The 21846-nt window shown below is 46.6% G+C and overlaps 1 protein-coding gene across 12 annotated transcripts in view; it reads left to right on the forward strand.

The window, feature by feature from the left end:
* Window positions 1-162: 162 nt before the first annotated feature.
* The window catches only part of EP400 (E1A binding protein p400), a 128388-nt gene continuing 106704 nt past the window's right edge, over window positions 163-21846 (forward strand). For 7 of the 12 annotated variants that reach the window (XM_032270874.1, XM_032270875.1, XM_032270882.1 and 4 more), the window contains exons 1-3: window positions 163-273; window positions 9445-10814; window positions 12364-12474. In XM_032270874.1, coding sequence (XP_032126765.1) covers window positions 9480-10814; window positions 12364-12474 — 1446 coding nt within the window. In that variant the 5' untranslated portion in view covers window positions 163-273; window positions 9445-9479. The remainder of the gene's footprint in view (window positions 274-9444; window positions 10815-12363; window positions 12475-21846) is intronic. The other 5 variants (XM_032270877.1, XM_032270884.1, XM_032270880.1 and 2 more) reach the window with 1 other exon arrangement.

Below are 21846 nucleotides of genomic sequence, written 5' to 3' on the forward strand. Positions count from 1 at the left end.
GCCCCGCCCCCTCCCGTCAGTCTCGGCCTCGGCCCCGCCCCCTCCCGCCCGGCAGAGTGTCGCGGCACCCTGGTTCTCCTGCGCCCTCGCGCGGTCAGTTCGGCGCCGCGGAAGCGCAGCTACGGGCGCGGCGGCGCGCGTCCCTTCCGGCTCGCCGTAGCAGCCGCGCCGCCGCTTCCTCCCGCCGCTGCCCCGGATGCTCTGAGCGGCTGCGGCGCCGCTTCCAGCCTCCAGCCCTCCCGACGCGGCCGGAGCGCGGCCCGGAGGCCCGGGGTGAGTGAGGGCGGAGGGCGGCACGGGCGCGGGAAGCTCTCCGGGCGGCGGCGCTCAGGGCCCGGGGTCGCAGAGCCGCGGCCGCGGGCGTACAGGGCCCGCTCGCCGGCCGGCCTCGGGCGTCGCGTGGGGACCAGGCCCTGGCGGCCGCCGTGTGCGACCCCGGGCGGGCGGCCGGTCTGAGGGCCGCGGGCCCGGGGTTTTGCGTCGTGGCGCCCGCCGCCGAGAGGTCGCGCGGTCCGCGCCCGTTTCCCTGGGCCCGCGGGCTCCCGGGCTCCCGGGCCGGGGGCGTGGCCGAGGGCGGCTCGGCGCGGCGGCCCTGCGGGAACCTGGGCGTTCCGGCCGGCGCCTCGCGGCTCTCGGGGCTGCGGGGGCGGCTGTTGCCCCTGGCGAGCGCCTGCGCTTCCCCCGCGGCCGCGGACGCGGCGCCGAGGGGCGGGGCGGGGACGTCCGGAGCCGCTTTCCTGACGGGCGGCGGGGGGAGTTCACGCGGGACCTGCGGACCCCGCCCGCGCGCGACCCGGAACGCGCCGCCACGGGGCCACGGGACGGTCCGAAGCCGCCCCGCCGGCCGAGCCCCGCCTGGCCCTCACGCCGCGCTCAGTGCCGCCGGGTCGGAGGCAGGAAGGCGGCGCGTCCCGGCGCCGGGTTTTGCCGCTTGAGACGGCGGCTCGCTCCGTGTCAGGCGGGAGGGCGGCGGCGCGATCGCGGCCTCCGGGGCAGCCGGACCGCAGGCGGGGCCTCCAGGCCCGGCTGGTTGTTTATTCGTGTTTTGGAGACGGAGTCTCGCCCTGTCGCCAGGCCGGAGTGCGCGGCGCGATCTCGGCTCTGCACCCTCCGCCTCCGGTTCAAGCGATTGTCCGGCCTCGCCCTCCCGAGTAGCTGTGACTGCGGCGCGCGCCGCCACGCCCGGCGAACTTCTTGTGTTTTAGTACAGACCGCGGTTTCCCTGCGCTGCCCAGGCCGGCCTCGAACTCCTGAGCTCAAACAATCCTCCCTTCTTGGCCTTCCAATGCTGGGACTGTAGGCTCGAGCCACCGCACCTGGCCACGTTAATAGGGCATCTCTGGGTTTATGGATGAGTTGTATTCTTTTTTACTTGTGTTCTCTGTTTTTTTTTTTTTTGAAGAATATGTGCAATAAAATGATTTTTGTAATTTTTCTATGGGACACTCTGAACAGCTGGGAGAAACAAAAATATGTTTAAAAAATTATAAGTCATTCTGCTACCCAGAGATAAGTACGACTGACGGTTTCCTTATGGCCTTTCGTTCTAATTTAAGTAATTGGGATTATGTGATACGATTTCTTGTGCCGTAAAACATAGAGTTGGCACGATCGTGTGCCGTTGAAACCTCTACATGGACGTTCGTTGGTGCTGTCCTCTGTGAAAGATTTTTGATGTTATCCCTTGTATTGTTGGGTCTGCTCTTCCTTGCCTACTCAAGGCCACAGCCCTAGTGTTCTTCAGTCTTGCCTTCAGCTTACCTTCTCTCCAGAGAATTCTCATTCACAGGCAGACCCTTGACCCCACATAGCCCTTCCAGCTGCCCTTTTGAGGTCTTAGCTTTCCATTATACCAAGATCCAGAAGGATTTTGTGTCTGTCACCATTTTCTCTTGTCCTGGTCTCTTAAAGCAACTTCATTTAAGCTTTTGGTTCCTATCCCTCCACTGAAACAACTCCTTTGGGATTCTGGTGCCTCCACGTTGCCAGGTCCCCCTGCAGCAGCCTCTTAGCAGCAGCTCGTGGCTTCCTTAAAACATGACCTCAGTCATGGAGACACCCCTCTTGAATGGTTCTCCACTTAGCTTACGGACTGCCACCCCAGTCTCCCAGCAGGTCCCTTCTCATCTCTTCCGCGTAAATGCTGCACTGACTCAAGGCCATCCTCAGACCCTTTCTCTGGTCTGTAAGTCCCAGGTAATATACTCATGTATCATGACTGAATATAGCATGTTGGCATGGCCTGCGTTACACCTGGCTGGGTCTTTCCAGCCACACTGCCACTTTTATATGACCTCAGTCAGGGGCAGCTTTGCTCTTCCTGTTGCTCTGGTTACAGCACCTTGCAGTGAACTGTGCGTTTCTTCTGTGTCGTAAATCGGACCTGTCGGTGCTTTCTAGAGTGCTCTCAAACCTGACTTTTCAGTTTACTCTCAGCACAGCAGCTGGGTGATGTGTTTACACAGACATCACATCATGTACTTCTCTGCTCCCTTCATGGTTTCTCATTTTCAGACCAAAGGCGAGAGTTCCGAAGGCAATTTCTGGAGGCCATTTGTGACCAGGCCTCTGCTGTCTCTATGGCATTGTGACCCAGCACCCCACTCCTCACCTTATGGCTCCAGCCACTCTCCTTGAGCCACCACCTGCACCTGGCTCATGGCTTGGACACATGTTGCTTCTGCCTAGCACACTGGGCCCTACTTGGGCATGGATCTCACTCTCACCCAGTGTGTTCTCCTTTCAAAATTCTCTCTTCAGAGAGGCCTTCCCTCATTGCCCTGTGTAACAGCAACTGGCCCGGCTCCACGCGGTGGCTCTCCCCTCTCTGCAGAGTCTCTTCCGTTGCACTTGGTACCTGGCATGGGCCACTTTGTCTTGTACACTCTTAGATCCCCAGCGTGTCGGACAGTGTCTGGCATAGTAAATACGCAGTAACCATTTGTTGGATAAGTATATTAATGCAAAAGTTCTTTTTTAAAAACAGGTGGATTTGGTAGGGACCTAGGCATACAGAATGGGATTAATAATTAGAAGTAGCACTTTAGCCGGGTGCAGTGGCTTAAGCCTGTAATCCCAGCACTTTGGGAGGCTGAGGCGGGCGGATCACGAGGTCAAGAGATTGAGACCATCCTGGTCAACTTGGTGAAACCCCGTCTCTACTAAAAAAAAAATGCAAAAATTAGCTGGGCCTGGTGGCGTGTGCCTGTAGTCCCAGCTACTCTGGAGGCTGAAGCAGAAGAATTTCTTGAACCTGGGAGGTGGAGTTTGCGGGGAGCCGAGATTGTGTCACTGCACTCCAGCCTGGCACCTGGTGACAGAGTGAGACTCTATCCCAAAAAAAAAAGAAGTGGCGCTTTAGTATTGGCTTGGAATGCTAATGAGGTAGAGGAGGGAAACAGCTCCTCCGGGAGGGACACTTTCGTGCAGCAGGTAGGCCATGCTGTAGGTAGATGTTGGATTTTGGGAGGCAGGGATGAAAGGTGAGGGAGTGGCTTGAGTCAAGTTGCAGGTGGGGCTGTTCGGGAAGGATGTAGTTACCAGATCTCGCCTTCCGTTTGTGCAGTTTGGCATCCTATGCTGGCCGCCATGGTGTCTCTTCGTAAGGACCGTCCACAGGTGTTGTCCATCATTCTGTTTCCTTTCATTGAAATTCTTCTGTTTTCTCTCTCTGCCCGCTTGTCCCTCAGTTTTGTTTTAGGGCTTCTTTTGTATGGGAATTGGACTTTGCCTTCTGTGTCCCAGCTCAGCCTCTGGGGTCCTCAGGGCGAAATACAGCATCTTATTTCCATTGAGGCTCCACAGTAAGTCTCAGTGCTGATGACGGTGTGTGCTTGGGTGGACCTGCTTCGCAGCTAGTGGCTGGCTGCAGCCTGCAGTAGGCTGATGGAGCTTTTCAGCCTTTTTTTTTTTTTGAGGGAGTTTTGCTCGTTTCCTAGGCTGTAGCGTAATGGCGTGATCTCAGCTCACTGCAACCTCCACCTCCTGGGTTCAAGTGATTCTCCTGCCTCAGTCTCCTGAGTAGCTGGGATTACAGATGCCCACCACCCCGGCTGGCTAATTTTTTTTTGTATTTTTAGTAGAGACGGGTTTTCGCCATATTGGCTAGGCTGGTGTCGAACTGCTGAATCGGGTGATCCGCCCACCTTGGCCTCCCAAAGTGCTGGGATTTCAGGTGTGAGCCATGTCGCCTGGCCTTTTTAGCCTCTCTTCACTAAAAGAGGAAGTGGAAGAGCAGTGACCCAGTCCCTGGTTTCCCCTGGGGAGCCTTGCTTCTCAGTCGTCTGTAGAGGCGTTTGTGTACCCATTGCCTTTAGGAGTTGAAATCCTGGTTTTCAGTGTTTTCTTCTGGACCCAGCATCTGTTGGGCCTGTAATCTCAGGCTTTCCTTCATGAGTTTCTGTTTTATATCTAGTCAAGGGATTTTTTTTTTTTTTTTTTGGGACAGAGTTTCGCTCTTGTTACCCAGGCTGGAGTGCAATGGCGCGATCTCGGCTCACCGCAACCTCCGCCTCCTGGGATCAGGCAATTCTCCTGCCTCAGCCTCCTGAGTAGCTGGGATTACAGGCACGCGCCACCATGCCCAGCTAATTTTTTGTATTTTTTAGTAGAGACGGGGTTTCACCGTGTTGACCAGGGTGGTCTCGATCTCTTGACCTCGTGATCCACCCGCCTCGGCCTCCCAAAGTGCTGGTATTACAGGCTTGAGCCACTGCGCCCGGCCCAAGGGATGTTTTTTATCTTATCTTGGTGCATTGTTTTAAAAATAAAATTTAAAAATCAATTATGTTCAGAGTGTAAGGGAAGGTCTTTGCATATCCTCACTTCCATCTTATTTAACTTTTTTTTTTTTAGACAGAGTCCTGCTCTGTCGACCGGGAGTGCAGTGGCACGATCTTGGCTCACTGCCTCCTCTGCCTCCCTGGTTCAAACGATTCTCCTTCCTCAGCCTCCGAAGTAGCTGGGACTACAGGTACCTGCCACGGCGCCTAGCTAATTTTTTGCATTTTTAGTTGAGATGGGTTTCACCAGGTTAGTCAGGCTGGTGTTGAATTTCTGACCTCTAGCGATCTGCCTGCCTTGGGCTTCCAAAGTGCGAGGACTAGTGGTGTGAGCCACCACGCCCGGCGCTTAATTTATTATGATGTATGATTTGTGATGAGAGTTTAAGCTAAATTTTCTCAATTCATTAATTTGTTTTTGTAACATAACTTTAAAATTCCCAATTCTTACCTTTCCGTTGGATTTGTGAATTACTATATGTGAGAGAATTTCTTTCCAGCCCTCATTTTCTTTTACTGATCTCCTTTGACATTCTGGGGATGTTTTGTGAGGAAATAACCCTGAATATACTCTATCTATGTTAATTCAGCTTTTGTGCCAGTTTCACACTAATCTCCTGTCATAACGCTTGTTGAATAAGATCAGGAACAGAAGCTTGTTTTGAAAGTAATAGACACTGTTGGCCAGGTGCGGTGGCTCACGCCTGTAATCCCAGCACTTTGGGAGGCTGAGGCAGGTGGATCACAAGGTCAGGAGAGTGAGACCATCCTGGCCAACATGGAGACCCTGTCTCTACTAAAAATACAAAACTTCGCCGAGTGTGGTGATGTACACCTGTAGTCCCAGCTACTCAGGAGGCTGACGCAGGAGAGTCACTCGAACCTGGGAGTTGAAGGTTGCAGTGAGCTGAGATTGTACCACTGCACTCTAGCCTGGGTGACAGAGCAAGACTCCGCCGTCTCAAAAAAACAAAAAACAAAAAAAGCGTTGTTAACTGCCCCCACCTTGAGCTCCTGTCCCTTACACTCACTCTGATGGGCCCTCTGCTGGATGGTGGGAGGGGTGTGCGCATGGGTTTCTCTGTGGTCCTGCTCCTCCCTATGCACTTCCTTAAATGTTTGTTAGGAGTATACTTGTGCATTTATAAATTCTGTAGTCGTTTATTTCATATATACATGTATTTTAGCCAGGTACCTGAAACTTGTAAGAGCCTTGTAAGTTTTATTATTTTTTATTTTTTTATAGAGACAGGGTTTCACCATGTTGGTCAGGCTGGTCTCGAACTCCTTACCTCAGGTGATCCACCTGCCTCGGCCTCCCAAAGTGCCGGGATTACAGATGTGAGCCACCGTGCCCGGCCAGAGCCTTGTAAGTTTTAGAACTTCTTTTTTTGAGAAGTTCTTCATTGCAGCATCAATTTCCTGGGCTCAAGCTATCTCCTCCTTCAGCCTCCTGAGTAGCTGAGACTACAGGCTACCACACGGTGACCGTGGCTGGCTAATTTTTGTATTTTTCTTGATGGGGTCTTACTACGTTGCCTAGGTTGGTCTTGAACTCCTGACCTCAAGTGATCCTCCTACCTCAGCCTCCCAGGTGCTGGCATTACAGGTGTGAGGCATGCCTGGCCTTTTTTTTTTCTTTTTTTTTTTTGAGATGTAGCCTCGCTCTGTTGCCAGGCTGGAGTGCTGTGGTGCAATCTCGGCTCACTGCAACCTCCGACTCCCGGGTTCAAGTGAGTCTCCTGCGTCAGCCTCCTGAGTAGCTGGGACTACAGGCGTACATCACCACGCTCAGCTAATTTTTGTATTTTTATTAGAGACGGGGTTTTACCATGTTGGCCAGGATGGTCTCGATCTCTTGACTTAGTGATCTGTTGTGGGGAGACCCCATGGGAGACGCCACAAGTGCCGGGGCAAGGGTCTGAAGCCTCAGCCTGTTCCCACACAAATATAGAACAAGAAAAGAATTAGAGATAGAGCTACATAGTTACTCCTATATGTAATCGTAAATAATCATGTAGTTATTCACACGTAATGAGAAATGTATGTGCTCAGTGTAACCTTTTAATTTTACTCATGATCAGGTTGTGAAGCATAGAACTGAGGTAACATTGTGATCCTAAGGCAAGATGCTCTGAGCCTTCTGTCATGCCCACATAAGGGCTGTTGGAGGGCGCCTTGGCTGTGTGGCAGCGCCAGTGCTGGGAAAGCGCCTGCTGTTTAGCCAACTAGGGAAGGAGACGTCCAGAACGTCCGCAATGTCTTCTTCCTCAGGGGAGTTAGGAGAAAACTCCGTTCCTCCAAGCTCTTGGGGTGGGCCTGACGTCTGTCAGGTAGGGCTGCAGACATCCGGGGGTTTAATTCTCTCTGTGTGATGCTGTGCTTCAGCAGTCACGTTCCGTGTCTGCTTTCATGTTCTGATGCTGCACCTGGTTTCTCTTTTTCTTAGAGGATATAATCAGTAATAGTAACAAATCTTAATATCTTTGTTCTTTCCTGACAAGTATGAGAAAAGTGCTGACGCATTAGGTTTTCTCCTTGATTCATCCACTTGAAAGACCTGGGCCCCTATCTCCAAGACACGTGATTTACTGACCCTATCACCGACCACCATTACCTCCCCCTACCTACCCTGCCCTCTGCTTTGTACTCAATAAAAGTCAGAGTTTCCAGGCACTCAGGGCCACTGCCAGATTCTGTGCTTTGGTGGGCAGTGGACCCCTGGGCTCAACTCTGTTTTCTCTTTCTTGGTGTCTTCTGTCTTTTATTTCCACAGTTTCTTATCTCCACACCTGTAGAGAGGGGCTCACAGGACCCTGTAGGGCTGGACCCTACAGTGACCCGCCTGCCTCGACCTCCCAAAGTGCTGGGTTACAGGCATGAGTCACCATGCCCGGCTGTGCCTGGCCATTTTTCATCTTCTTTAGGTTCATGATTTTTAAAAATCCATTGTACATTTTCTCATAGAGATAAGCAGTGATGCCCTTGCAAAGAACGGGGGTCTTGATTGTCTTGGAGGAAGCAGGAAGAAGCTCTCTGGTAGCTGTCCAGCCAGCCCTCCAAGAAGACAAGGGCAGCTGGGTGTGTCTAGCAGGACTTGAGAAGTCTGAAATGGTGGCACCCAGGCCAGGCTGGCTTATGTGGCCTGAGTGTGAACCAGAGTATCGGGGCTGATGTGACTTCTGACCCACTGGCTCAGTGCTAAACTGTGCCACCAAGAGTCAGTTTTTCTCCATCTGCTTCCCTTGAAAACTTGAATGAGATTTTTGTTCCTTTATGACAGAAATTAGCTGTTAAATAGATTCAAGCAGCAGCCGCCCCCTTGCTGTGGGCAGTGCCCACAGCTCCTCTTGGGACGCTGGCACTGACTGGGGTGGCAGGCCCCATTCACCACTGCGTTTGCACCCTTGCTTTTCTTAGGAGAGAGAGGGTGACCACAGTGGGGAACGTGGGGCGAGGTGCTGCAGTGGTGGGGCTCACTGCTTACCTTTAGCCCTGCTTTCCCCTGTAGACACTGGAGTCTAGCCCAGGTCTGACTCTGTCTCATCCCAGGATTACCCTTGTCTGCCCCGTCCTCTGCTTCATCCTGTCCGGAAAGCCGACTTTTCTCAGTGGTCCCTTCTGCTCTTCCGCTGCTGTTTCTCGTCCACTTGTGCTCAGCAGCGTTTGGGTTACAGCTCCTTTGAGATTATGGTACAGCCTCACAGAGAGTTTGCAGAGCCAGAAAGGCAACTTACCCCAGAGTGAGAGCCAGGTCCTGGCCATCTCCCTTCTCTCTCCCTTGAGACCTTCTCACAGTTTCTTCTCTCTGTGTGCTCTTACGGAGAACATTGAGATCTGAGGCCATTCCCTACCTTCCCCTCCGGGACTTGATGTCATGTTTTCTCCTAGCTCCTGGCATAGGGTGGCAGCCTCCCCAGGGCAAGGACTGTCTTACCTATGTCTGTCTCTACTCTCCGGCAGTAGCACAGGGCCTGACACACACCTGTGGCTCAGTGTCTTTCAACTGCATTTGTCACAGGAGAGTTTGCAGTTGAGGTAGTCTGGAGGTTGATAAGAACTACTGGCTGGGGAGGGCTGGATATTTGCTTTTGGTGAGGTGATGCTGCACATCTTCGTTCAGCAGGAGTCACAGAATGCCTCCTGGGCACTGGGCAGCAGTGAGCAGGGAGATGTCCCTTCATAGGAAGGGGTGGGCAGAGGCTGGAAAGGGGCTTATGGGTCACAGTGTGAGTGTTAGGTTCAGACCTTGCCCTTCTGCCTGCTGGCTTTGTGGCCTTGAACAGCTCACAGATATTCCTGTAGCTCCGTCTCCTCGTCCTTCAGATGGGGTATGAGTATTTCTACCCCACAGGGTGGCCATGCGGGTTTGAGGGTTGGCCTGGTCTCACCGAGCGCCCGCACAGGTTAGCTGTTGAGGTCAGCGATGCTCGCTCCGTCCCGCAGTAGGTGGTTTAGATTACCCACCCACTTCTGTGGGGCCCACCCCAGGCACAACAGTGACTGAGGACACGTTTATCTAGCTGTGCTGTACTGAGTGTGAGTCAGCTCTGTCATTTGAATCAGATGTGGTAAAAATATACCTTCAAAGTACCTTTTCAGTGCTAAGTGGTAAACAATTATGTTTGCCCTCAAGTAACTTGATTGTAATTGTAATTTTTAGGAGAACGACACGTTGGATACAGAAGGGAGGTGATCATGCACCATGGCACTGGCCCTCAGAACGTCCAGCATCAGTTGCAGAGGCCCAGGGCCTGCCCTGGCAGCGAGGGTGAGGAGCAGCCGGCCCCCCCCCACCCCCCCCCCCCCCCCGCGGCTCCCTTCGCTCCCTCAGCCAGCCCGTCGGCACCCCAGTCTCCCAGTTATCAAATACAGCAGCTGATGAGTAGGAGCCCTGCGACTGGGCAGAATGTGAACATCACCCTGCAGAGTGTGGGCCCTGTCGTCGGGGGAAACCAGCAGATCACACTGGCCCCACTGCCGCTCCCCAGCCCCACCTCTCCAGGCTTCCAGTTCAGCACTCAGCCTCGGCGGTTTGAGCACGGGTCTCCGTCATACATTCAGGTCACGTCCCCCCTGTCCCAGCAGGTCCAGACCCAGAGCCCCACGCAGCCCAGCCCTGGGCCGGGGCAGGCCCTGCAGAATGTGCGTGCAGGTGCCCCTGGCCCCGGGCTGGGTCTCTGCAGCAGCAGCCCCAGCGGGGGCTTCGTGGATGCCAGCGTACTGGTGAGGCAGATCAGCTTGAGCCCATCCAGTGGCGGACACTTTGTGTTTCAGGATGGGTCAGGACTCACCCAGATCGCCCAGGGGGCCCAGGTTCAGCTCCAGCACGCGGGCACACCCATCACGGTCCGAGAGCGGAGACTCTCCCAGCCCCACACACAGTCAGGGGGCACCATCCACCACCTGGGACCCCAGAGCCCTGCGGCTGCCGGTGGGGCCGGCCTGCAGCCCCTGGCCAGCCCAAGCCACATCACCACGGCCAACCTGCCACCTCAGATCAGCAGCATCATCCAGGGCCAGCTGGTCCAGCAGCAGCAGGTGCTGCAGGGGCCGCCGCTGCCCCGATCCCTGGGCTTCGAGAGGACGCCCAGCGTACTGCTGCCTGGGGCTGGGGGCGCAGCGGGGTTTGGGATGACCTCCCCACCCCCGCCCACCAGCCCTTCCAGGACTGCCGTGCCCCCAGGCCTTTCCAGCCTGCCACTCACGTCTGCGGGGAACACGGGAGTGAAGAAGGCTCCCAAGAAGTTAGAGGAGATTCCCCCAGCCTCTCCGGAGATGGCACAGATGAGGAAGCAGTGCCTGGACTATCATTACCAGGAGATGCAGGCTCTGAAGGAGGTCTTCAAGGAGTATTTGATTGAACTGTTTTTCTTGCAACATTTTCAAGGGAATATGATGGATTTCTTAGCTTTCAAGAAGAAACATTATGCCCCATTACAAGCGTATCTTAGGCAGAATGATTTGGACATTGAAGAAGAGGAGGAGGAGGAGGAAGAGGAGAAAGAAAAATCTGAGGTTATCAATGATGAGGTAAGAAACAGGAGTTAATTTGCCTAGTACAAGTCTTCTAGATTATCAGAGTCGATGCAACAGTGAATTAAGTAATAATTTATTGAGCCTGTGGTATTTATAAGGTTTTAGTTTCACAAGGATTTGATCCATAAGTAAAAGTGAAGAATGGGTTTGGCCTCTTCATGGGAAGAGCTGTTGACCATGGAAGTGTGTCAGGAGGAAGGGCCGGAGCTGCGCTGTGATGAGTGCGTATTCAACACCCAAGGTTTTCATCGAGCACCAAGGAGTCATCTCAGGTTCAGAGAACTCAGCAAGTGTGTCCGTTTTTTTCGACTTGTATCTGGTTGTGTGGTTCATTGGCTGACGCTGACAGCTGTCACCAGCCAAATGTGTGAAAGCACAGCACCCTTTGTTTGATTTTCCAAGTTTCACATTTTACTTCTGTAACTCTCTCTGTAAAAACACCATCAGCATGGTTTTCAAACAGATGGAAGTCACTAGCTTTTTATAATAGCCAGCCATAAGTCACTAGATGTATTTATATGGGATCTTCATATAGTTATGGCAAAAAACTATCCTTGAGAAGTTACTTAATTTTTAGATGTTGTCCCAAGATTTGAGGTCATACTTTAAACTTATTTTTATAAATAAGTGTTGAGTGATATTTAAGGGCGACTCTGTTTTGAGAGTATACTTTTTGGGTGCCTGGAATGGCACATAATAAACCCCCCCAACAGAGATTTCTTAGTACCATGGTGAGTCAGACTTCCTGAAAACCAGGGTGAGAGTGAATTGGACTGTGACGCACTGTATTTCGTGCCTTCGTGTTGTGTAGTGTATACTATGTTGGTGGAGCTTACTTTGTTTTATCATATAGCAAAATAATTTAAATCTGTCAGCTCTTCTGCAAAGAAATCTGCTTTTGGTGAACAAAAGCTAGTCTCTTTGCTCAAGCAGTCCTTACTGATATCTGTGGATGTATTTGTGTGGCTTTGCCCTTTTGTGTTTTCTTTAACACCTTTTCCAGGATGGACCGTTTTTGTTTTTCAACAGGTTTATATGATTATTTTGAGGATTTCACCTCTGTTGTCCTGAAATAGTAAAATTCATGTCTCTTATGTTTGTATACCAATGTTGTCTGTAAGCTCAATCCCCCTTATCTGTGCTTAGAAAGAAAAATAAATTCGTTTTTCTAACTTCCTGCTGAAAAAGACCTTTGCTGTTCTGACCTTAGATAACAGAGTGGCTATTCTGCAAATTTCCTGTGGAGTCGTTAGGGCTTTGTTACTTGAAGTCTGTCTGCCATATGCATTTTCAAAATTTGAAGTTGCAGAATCTAAGGATATTGCACTTTGACTGAAATTGGAGTTTTTGCAAGGTTTGTAGTTTGAGTTGGGTTGTTATGCTATAAATCTGTCAATTCAGTATCCTTTTACAGGATTTGATACAAAAACTTTCCATTTTTAAACCCCAAATGTCAGTGAGCTATCAGCAGTAAAATTCTAACATAATTTTGAGCAGTTTTAAAAATTATGTTGCCTTTTTTTCTCAAAATATTTCCTCTCAGGTAAAGGTTGTGACAGGAAAGGATGGGCAGACTGGGACTCCCGTTGCTATAGCAACCCAGCTTCCGCCAAAGGTTTCTGCTGCTTTTTCATCCCAGCAGCAACCATTTCAGGTACTTTTCGATGGTTCTAAAATGTAGTATCATCCCAAACTTTTCCTTCATCCAGATATTTTAACCTTCAATATACTACTTGCTCTTCAGCATTTTTTTCCAGAGCCCATTTCTTATTTTTAAACAGTAAAAAATCTTCCTGCATATAAAATTATAAAATTAAATTGCATGAGTTAATGATGACACAGATCTTAGTGCATTATTTCCTTTCGTATACCTGTAATGCAGTAGTAGCTTTAGCATGCATGTCATCTAATACTTAGTCCTGTTGAATGTATGCTCAGGATTCCTTGTGTGCTGTGTTTTAAATGTTGGTTCTTTCTTGTGTCCTTTATTTGTATTTTGAGAACAGTGCAAAGCAGAAAAAGAAAAAAAAAAAAAGATTCAAGCAGATGATAAATTGGTATTTACCATAGCTAGAGGAAATGCTGAAGTGAAATACACTTCTGAAATCATCAGGACCATAAGCTTCTAAATGGATGTTAAGTGAATGCAAACTGATTATTTTTAATTTTTTGCAAATTACTCATTGTTAATAATGTCAAGAATTTAAAACTATAGGTCACTCACGCCTGTAATCCCAGAACTTTGGGAGACTGAGGTGGGTAGATTACCTGAGGTCAGGAGTTCCAGACCAGCCTGGCCAACATGGTGAAACCCTGTTCCTACCAAAAATATAAAAATTAGCCAGGCTTGGTGGTACACACCTGTAATCCCAGTTACTTGGGAGGCTGAGGCAGGAGAATCACTTGAACCTGAGAGGTGGAGGTTGCAGTGAGCTGAGATTGCGCCACTGCACTCCAGCCTGGATGATAGAGGGAGACTCTGTCTCAAAAAAAAAAAAAGGTCAGAATTTTACTAGCTTTGGAATAGATTTTGCTGGGTTGTGAAAGCAGTTTCATCCTTGGGATTTTTGTTATTTTAAATTTTGATGTAATTTAAAATGTACATGATAGTTGAAATAATTATTTAAAAAAACCCCTTCTGTCCGTTGCCAAATTTACCAGTTGTTTTTGCCTCATTCGCGTTATTTTTATTCTCATATGTATATACACATACACACATATATAAAACATCATATCATACTCCTTTATCTGTAAATACTTTAGCATGGATTAGATAAGGTTATTCCCTTACCTAATCACGGTAGAGTGATAAAACTCAGGAAGCTTTACAGTAATACAATAATATATTCTAATCCATAGTTTATATTCAAATTTCATCTTTTGTCTCGAGGATGTCTTCCTTAGTGTTTCTTTCCCCCGGTCTAGTATCTAGTTGTCTTGCCTCTCTGGCCTCTTTAATCTGGGCTGGTTTCTCAGTCTTTGATGACCTTGGCTTTGGCCTGGGCCTTGAAGAGTATAGACAAGTTATTTTGTACAGTGTCCTTTGATGTAGGACTGTCTGTTGTTTTCTTGTGTCATATTTGGATCATGTGTTTTTGAGAAGAATGCTGTAGAAGTAACGATACGTCTATTACAATGTGTTTTATCAGAAGGCTGTGATGTCACTTTGTCCCATAACTAGTAATGTTAACTTTGACTACTTTGTTAAGGTGATTTCTACTAGGCCTGTCAGTGGAAATTTATTTATTTTTCCTTTTGTAAATGATGGGTAATTTAGGGGAAAATACTTTGAGGGTATGTAAATATCCTGGATCTCATTAAACTTTTGCCCACTAGTTCTAGCATCTATTGATGAGTCTTGCCGGAATCAATTGTTACTGTAAAGAATCCACGATGGGTTTTCTAACTCCATCATTCCATCTACATTTATTAGAATCAGTACGCTGTAATATATCACTATCAGTATTTGCTTATGTTTGTTTAAACTTACTTAATTTGCATTCAGTAAAACATACTGTTTTTTAGTTTGTACATGTGAATTTTGACGAGTTGTGTAACCACCACCACAGTCAAGAAACAGAACAGTTCCCGTCAACTCCCGTAATGTTCCCCCATCAACCCTTCGAGCCTCCTTTGACCTTTGTTCTCCATCTCTAATGATTTTGCCTTTTCTAGGATGAGTATCAATGGAATCCTGGTCTCAGTTGCTTTTCAGTCTGGCTTTTTTCACTTAAGATAATGCATTTTGGATTCATCTACTTTATTTGCCATTAATTTGTTCTTTTTATTGCTGAGTGCTGATTCCATTGTGTGAATGTGCCCTAGTTTGTTTATTCATTCACCTGTTGAAGAATATTTGGGTTGTTTCCAGTTTTTAGAATTTAGGAATAAAAGCTGTCATAAATAACACGTACAGTTTATCGTGTCAACATAGGCATTCATTTCATTTGGGTAAATGCCTAGGAGTCAAGGAGTGTCTCTGAAACTATTCTCCTTTGGGTGACTGCCTGATTTTTAATCTGACCCTAGGGGTCAGATTTCTGGGTATGTTGAACTTTATTAAGAAACTGTCCAGCCGGGTGCAGTGGCACACACCTGTAATCCAAGGACTTTGGGAGGCCGAGGCGGACAGATCACTTGAGGTCAGGAGTTCAAGAACAGTCTGACCAACAGAGTGAAATCCTGTCTCTACTAATAAAAGGATAAAAATACAAAAAATTAGGCAGGCATGGTGGTGTGCCGCTAGTCCCAGCTGCTTGGGAGTCTGAGGCAGGAGAATTGCTTGTACCTGGGAGGTGGAGATTGCAGTGAGCTGAGATGGCACCACTGCATTCCAGCCTGGGCGACAGTGAGACTCTCTCAAAAAAGATTAAAAGAAACTTACAAACTTTTCCAAAGTGCCTGTACCATTTTGTGTTCCCAGTAGCATTGTATGATAGTTCTCTTTGTTTCGCTTCCTCCTTAGTACTTGTTATTGTCAGTTTTCTTTTTTAGTCCTTCTAGTAGACGTGTTGATTTTAATTTGGATGTCTCTGAAGACTGATGAAGTTGAGCATTTTTTCATTTGCTGTTCATATGTCTTTGACAAAGTATATGTTCATGTCTCACTCATTTTTTCATTGAGTTATTGTTATATTTGAAAGTTCCTCATGTAATATGGACATGTTTTTTTGTCAGCTACATGATTTGCAAATATTTTTTCCTGTCTTTAGCTTGTCTTTGTTTTCTCTTAACAGTATCTTTTCCAGAGCAAAAGTTTTAAATTTTGTAGGAGTACAATTTATCTTTTTTTTCTTTTATGGATTTGCTTTTGATGCCATATCTAAGAACTCTGCTCAATCCATGGCCAGAAAGATATTCTTTTATGTTTTCTTCTAGAAGCTTTGTAGTTTTACTTTTAGATCTATGATTTATTTTGAGTAAAGTTTTGTGTAACATGGCAAACATAAAAATAGTCATTTGCATGTGAATAGCCAGTTGTTTCAGCACCATTTCTTAAAAAGAGTATCCTATGTATGTTGAGTTGACTTGCATTTTTGCCAGAGATTAGTTGACCCTATTGGTATGTTTGTTTCTGGATTCTCTCATTTTCCCTTCTCTTTAACTATGTGTTTTTCTCTCTGCCAGTGCCACACTATTGTGATTACTATAGTTTTATATAAGTTTTGAAGTCAAGTAGTGTGATTTTTCCAAGTTTGTTCTTTTTCTTTTTTTATAATTGCACTTTAGGTTCTGGGGTACATGTGCAGATCATGCAGGGTCGTTGCATAGGTACTTATCTGGCAAGGGGGTTTGCTGCCTCCATCCCCCCATCACCTATATCTGGCATTTCTCCCCATGTTATCCCTCCCCAACTGCCCCACCCCCTGCTATCCCTCCCCAGGGCCCCCAACAGACCCTGGTGTGTGATGCTCGCCTCCCTGTGTCCATGTGTTCTCATTGTTCAACGCCCATCTATGGGTGAGAACATGTGGTGTTTGATTTTCTGTTCTTATGTCAGTTTGCTGAGAATGATGGTTTCCAGATTCATCTATGCCCCTACAAAGGACACAAACTCATCGTTTTTTGTGGCTGCATAGTATTCCATGGTGTATATGTGCTACATTTTCCTTGTCCAGTCTATCACTGATGGGCATTTGGGTTGGTTTCAGGTCTTTGCTATTGTAAACAGTGCTGCAATGAACATATGTGTGCATGTGTCTTTATTATAGAAGGATATATAATCCTTTGAGTATATACCCAGTAATGGGATTGCTGGGTCAAATGGAATTTCTATTTCTAGATCCTTCAGGAATCGCAACACCGTCTTCCACAATGGTTGAACTAATTTACACTCCCACCAGCAGTGTGAAAGTGTTCCTATTTCTCCACATCCTCTCCAGCGTCTTTTGTCTCCAGATTTTTTGATGATTGCCATTCTAACTGGTGTAAGATGGTATCTCAGTGTGGTTTTGATTTGCATTTCTCTAATGACAGTGATGATGTCATTCTAGTTCCTTTTTCATTTTGTGTAAATTTTAGAATCAACTTGTTGATATCTACAAAGCATCCTGCTGGGATTTTGATTAGAATTGTGTTGAGTCTATTGACCTGTTTGGAGAGGAGTGATATCTTAACAGTATGAGTCTACTTCAAGGCTTAGCTTTAAAAACAACAACAACAACAACAACAACAACATGAGTCTTTCAGTCCATGAATATGGTATATCTCTCCATTTATTTCAGTGTTCTTTGATTTCTTTTGTCAGCATTTTGTAACTTTCAGCATACTAATTCTGCATATATTTTGTTAGATATATACCTCAGTATTCCAATTTTGGTAGGTTTTATACATAGTACTTAAAAAAATTTTCAGCTGTTTATTGGAAGTAGATATACAGTTGATTATTTGAACCTACATTCTGCAACCTTGCTAAACTCATTTATTAGTTTTAGGACCTTTTTTGGAGATTCCATGGGATTCTCTACATAGAGAATCCTGTCTGCATATAGAACAGGATTCTTTTTCAGTCTGTATTTCTTTTTTTTAATTTTTTTAATTTTTAATTTTTTTTTTTTTGAGACAGAGTTTCGCTCTTGTTACCCAGGCTGGAGTGCAATGGCGCGATCTCGGCTCACTGCAACCTCCACCTCCTGGGTTCAGGCAGTTCTCCTGCCTCAGCCTCCTGAGTAGCTGGGATTACAGGCACACGCCACCATGCCGAGCTTATTTTTTGTATTTTTAGTAGAGACGGGGTTTCACCATGTTGACCAGGATGGTCTCGATCTCTTGACCTCGTGATCCACCCGCCTCGGCCTCCCAAAGTGCTGGGATTACGGGCTTGAACCAACGCGCCCGGCTATTTTTAAAATTTTTTAATTTTAATTTTAATTTTCTTTAGCGATGGGGTGTCACCATCTTGGCCAGGATGGTCTTGATCTCCTGACCTCGTGATCCACCCACCTCAGCCTCCCAAAGTGCTGGCATTACAGGCGTGAGCCACCGTGCCCGGCCTCAATCTGTATTTCTTTTCTTTTTATTGCATTGGCAAGGACATCCAGTATGATCTTCTTCGCAATCTTAGGGCAAAAGCATGTAGTCTTTCACTGTTAAGTTAGGTGTTAACTGTAGATTTTGCAGATGTTCTTTATCAAGGTAAGAAAATTCTGTTTTACTCCCAGTATATCATGAATAGATGTTGAATTTTGTCAAATACATCTGTTGACAATGATATGTGGTTTTTCTTTAGTTTGTAAAAATGGTAAATTACATTAAATGAGGCATGCTTTAAAAGCAGAACACACAGATCTTCATTGTCAGCAGTTGGCAGAGTTTTGTCAAATGCATACACCCATGCAACCCACACGATGGTCACTGTGTCCATGTCTATCACTCCATGAAGTTGTCTGACGCTCCTTGCCAGTCATTTGCTGCCCAGCCCCGCTCCTGGTTGTTTTGTTATTATTCATTTTGATGCTCCGGTTATCTGTGATTGACCAATTGGTGCCTCTTCAATCCGGCTGTAGTATACTTTCGACATACCTCTCTTACTTTCTGAGTACTACTTTATTTTCTGGCACAAGGTGTTTAAGGTTCATCTTGTATATTCTTTGATCTGGCCCTGGAATCAGTCATTTCAACAAAGAGCCTGGCTCCTTTCAGTGGGGAATAATAATTTGATTCTGCTATTTAGGTACTCATTGTAATGAGTTTGATGCAATTGAAGGTAACTCTTGGCCAGGTGTGGTGGCTGAGGTGGGCAGATCACCTGAGGTCAGGAGTTTAAGACCAGTCCGGCCAACATGGTGAAACCCTGTCTCTACTAAAAATAGGAGAAAATTAGCTGGGTCTGGTGGTGCACTTCTGTAGTCCCAACTAAGGAGGCTGAGGAACAAGAATTGCTTGAATTTGGGAGGCAGAGGTTGCAGTGAGCTGAGATTGTGCCACCACACACCCTGGGTGGCAGAGCAAAACTCTATCTCCCCGACTCCCTGAAAAAAAGAAGATAACTCTTAAGTTGGAGATTATCAGAAAATTTGTTAGTGGGGCAACTTTACTGCCAATGCCTGGAGGAATATAATATATTAATGCATTTAGAGACCACATTGATAAATATCTACATTAGAACAGTAGGACAATAGGCCAGGCCTGCCCATAAACACATGAAAAAGAGATGCAGCCTTTACAGTACAAATTAAACTGCTTAGACTCTGTTAGACTCACCAGATTGCCAAAAGTTAAACTGAGAGACTCCGTTGATATAGAACTCATCCGCTTTTGATGAGAGTGGGGCTTGATCTAGTTATTTGGAAATGTTTTGCATTATCTGAAAATGGTGAGCAGAGAGCATATTCTGACCCAGCACAGTGCTCTAGAGAGACTCTTGTATTTGTGCCCCAGAAACACATGTGCAGTAATGTTCCTAGCAGCATTGGGTTTGGCAGCCCCCAGTTGGAAAGAAGCAGATTGTCCATTGGGCGCAGAGTGAATGCACTGTGCACATTCCTGGAAGGGTGCTAATAGAGCAACCAGTGCAGACCGGGGACGCTGCTAGCGTGCGCATGGGTGTTGGGCGTCAGCAGAAGCACACATGGCGTAGACACATACCCATGGGTGATGACACTCTAACAAAACACTTTTTTTTTTTTTTAGGTTTATTGAGGTATAATTGCCAAATCAAGTTTTATATAAAATGTACAAAGTGTTTTGATGTAAGGGTAGTGAGGTGATTACCACGGTCAAATTAATTAAGTTACCCTTTTTTTGTTTTGCTTTGGTGAGAATGGTTAAGATCTACTCTTTTGGCAAATTCCAAGTATACAGTGCAGTATTGTTATCTATAGGCTGTGTGCTGTGGCTCACATGTGCAATCCCAGCACTTTATGAGAGGCCGAGGTAGGAGGGCCGCTTGAGACCACGTGTTCAAAACCAGCCTGCAGACACCATCCCTACGAAAACATTAAAAAATTAACCAGGTATGGCATGTGCCCGTAGTCCCAGCCACTCATTCAGAAGGGTGAGGCAGGAAGATGGCTTGAGCTCAGGGGGTTGAGGCTGCAGTGAGCTGTGATTGTGCCACTACACTCCAGGCTGGGCTGTAGAGCAAGATCGTCTCGAAAAACAAAACTCAGGCCGGGCGCGGTGGCTCAAGCCTGTAATCCCAGCACTTTGGGAGGCCGAGGCGGGTGGATCACGAGGTCAAGAGATCGAGACCATCCTGGTCAACATGGTGAAACCCCGTCTCTACTAAAAATACAAAAAATTAGCTGGGCATGGTGGCACGTGCCTGTAATCCTAGGTACTCAGGAGGCTGAGGCAGGAGAATTGCCTGAGCCCAGGAGGCGGAGGTTGCGGTGAGCCGAGATCACGCCATTGCACTCCAGCCTGGGTAACAAGAGCGAAACTCCGTCTCAAAAAAAAAAAAGAAAAACAAAACTCCACATATAAGGGATGCGCTACAGCATTTTTCTTTCTCTGGCTTATTTCAGTTAGCATTATGCCTTCTAGGTTCATTCGTGTTATCATAAATGGCAGGATTTCCTTACTTTTTATACCGAATGGTGTTCCATTGTGTATATATATTATCTTTTCATCTGTTGATGGATACTTAGGTTGTTTTCAGATCGTGGCTGTTGTGAACAGTGCTGCAGTGAACACAGGAGTGCAGATGCCTCTTTGAGATGCTGATTTTCTTTCCTTTGGATATGTACCCAGTAGTGGGATTGCTGGATCACATGTTCATTCTATTTTTAATATTTTGAGGAACCTCCATACTGATTTCCATAATAGATGTAGTAATTTACATTCCTACTAGCAGTGCACAAGTGTTCTTTTTTTTTAATTTCCCATTCACCTCATACACTTACGGGTTCTTTAGGGAGATGTTTAACATAGAGTTTGCGTAGTAAGTACCTTGGTGGGAAGGGACTGTATGGAGTTTTTAAGGGATACGTAAATTTTTCTTTTTTTATTTTTGTCCTCCAGTGTAATCTCGAGCCAACATTTTTATTTCTTAATGCATGTGACAGGTATATGGGGGATTGCTTTATTATTACTGCTTTAAATTGTATGTATGTATTTTTCCATTTTCCTCCTCAACATTGTATTATGAACATTTTCAAACAAGTTGAATGGATTGTTTAGTTTCGATTAATTTTACTATGCTTTGAGAGCCTTATGTATATTTTATAATTTCTTTTGTATGTGTGATATATTTCCTAATAAAAAATTACAAGACTGAAAGGTGAAAACCAAGGAGCCTCCAATTTGAGTTATAGACTTTTGAAGCAAATAACAGTGGATAGCTATCTAAGAAAATAGAAAAGAGTTTAAAGTGAAAAACATCCTTTTCTTTGAAAAAAAATTCAGCATGAGTTTTATTACTTATAGCCAATTGTATAATTTTTATTTTGACTACTACTGAAATTCTGGAAATAAATTCAGAATTCTTTATTTTATTTTATTTTTTATTATTTGTTTATTTATTTATTTATTTGAGACGGAGTTTCGCTCTTGTTACCCAGGCTGGAGTGCAATGGCGCGATCTCGGCTCACCGCAACCCCCGCCTCCTGGGTTCAGGCAATTCTCCTGCCTCAGCCTCCTGAGTAGCTGGGATTACAGGCACACGCCACCATGCGCAGCTAATTTTTTGTAGTTTTAGTAGAGACGTGGTTTCACCATGTTGACCAGGATGGTCTCGATCTCTTGACCTCGTGATCCACCCGCCTCGGCCTCCCAAAGTGCTGGGATTACAGGCTTGAGCCACCGCGCCTGGCCTGTTTGCTTATTTTTTTAAAGGCAAGCCTTGGATCAAAATTCAGAATTCTTTATTACATATGTACTAATTTCTGTTTCCACAAGATGTTTAGGTAATATTATTGAGTGCAAGAAGTGTTATGTATAAAATACAGACAGATACACGTTTGTAAAAAGATAAAAAGAACTATTCTAAATAGAAATTTTTCATCATTTTTCTATTAGAGAAAATAAATAGCCGGGTGCGGTGGCTCAAGCCTGTAATCCCAGCACTTTGGGAGGCCGAGGCGG

Source organism: Sapajus apella, unplaced genomic scaffold (assembly GCF_009761245.1).
Source record: "Sapajus apella isolate SASKATOON/1434 unplaced genomic scaffold, GSC_monkey_1.0 scaffold218, whole genome shotgun sequence".
Taxonomy (NCBI): Eukaryota; Metazoa; Chordata; class Mammalia; order Primates; family Cebidae; genus Sapajus; species Sapajus apella.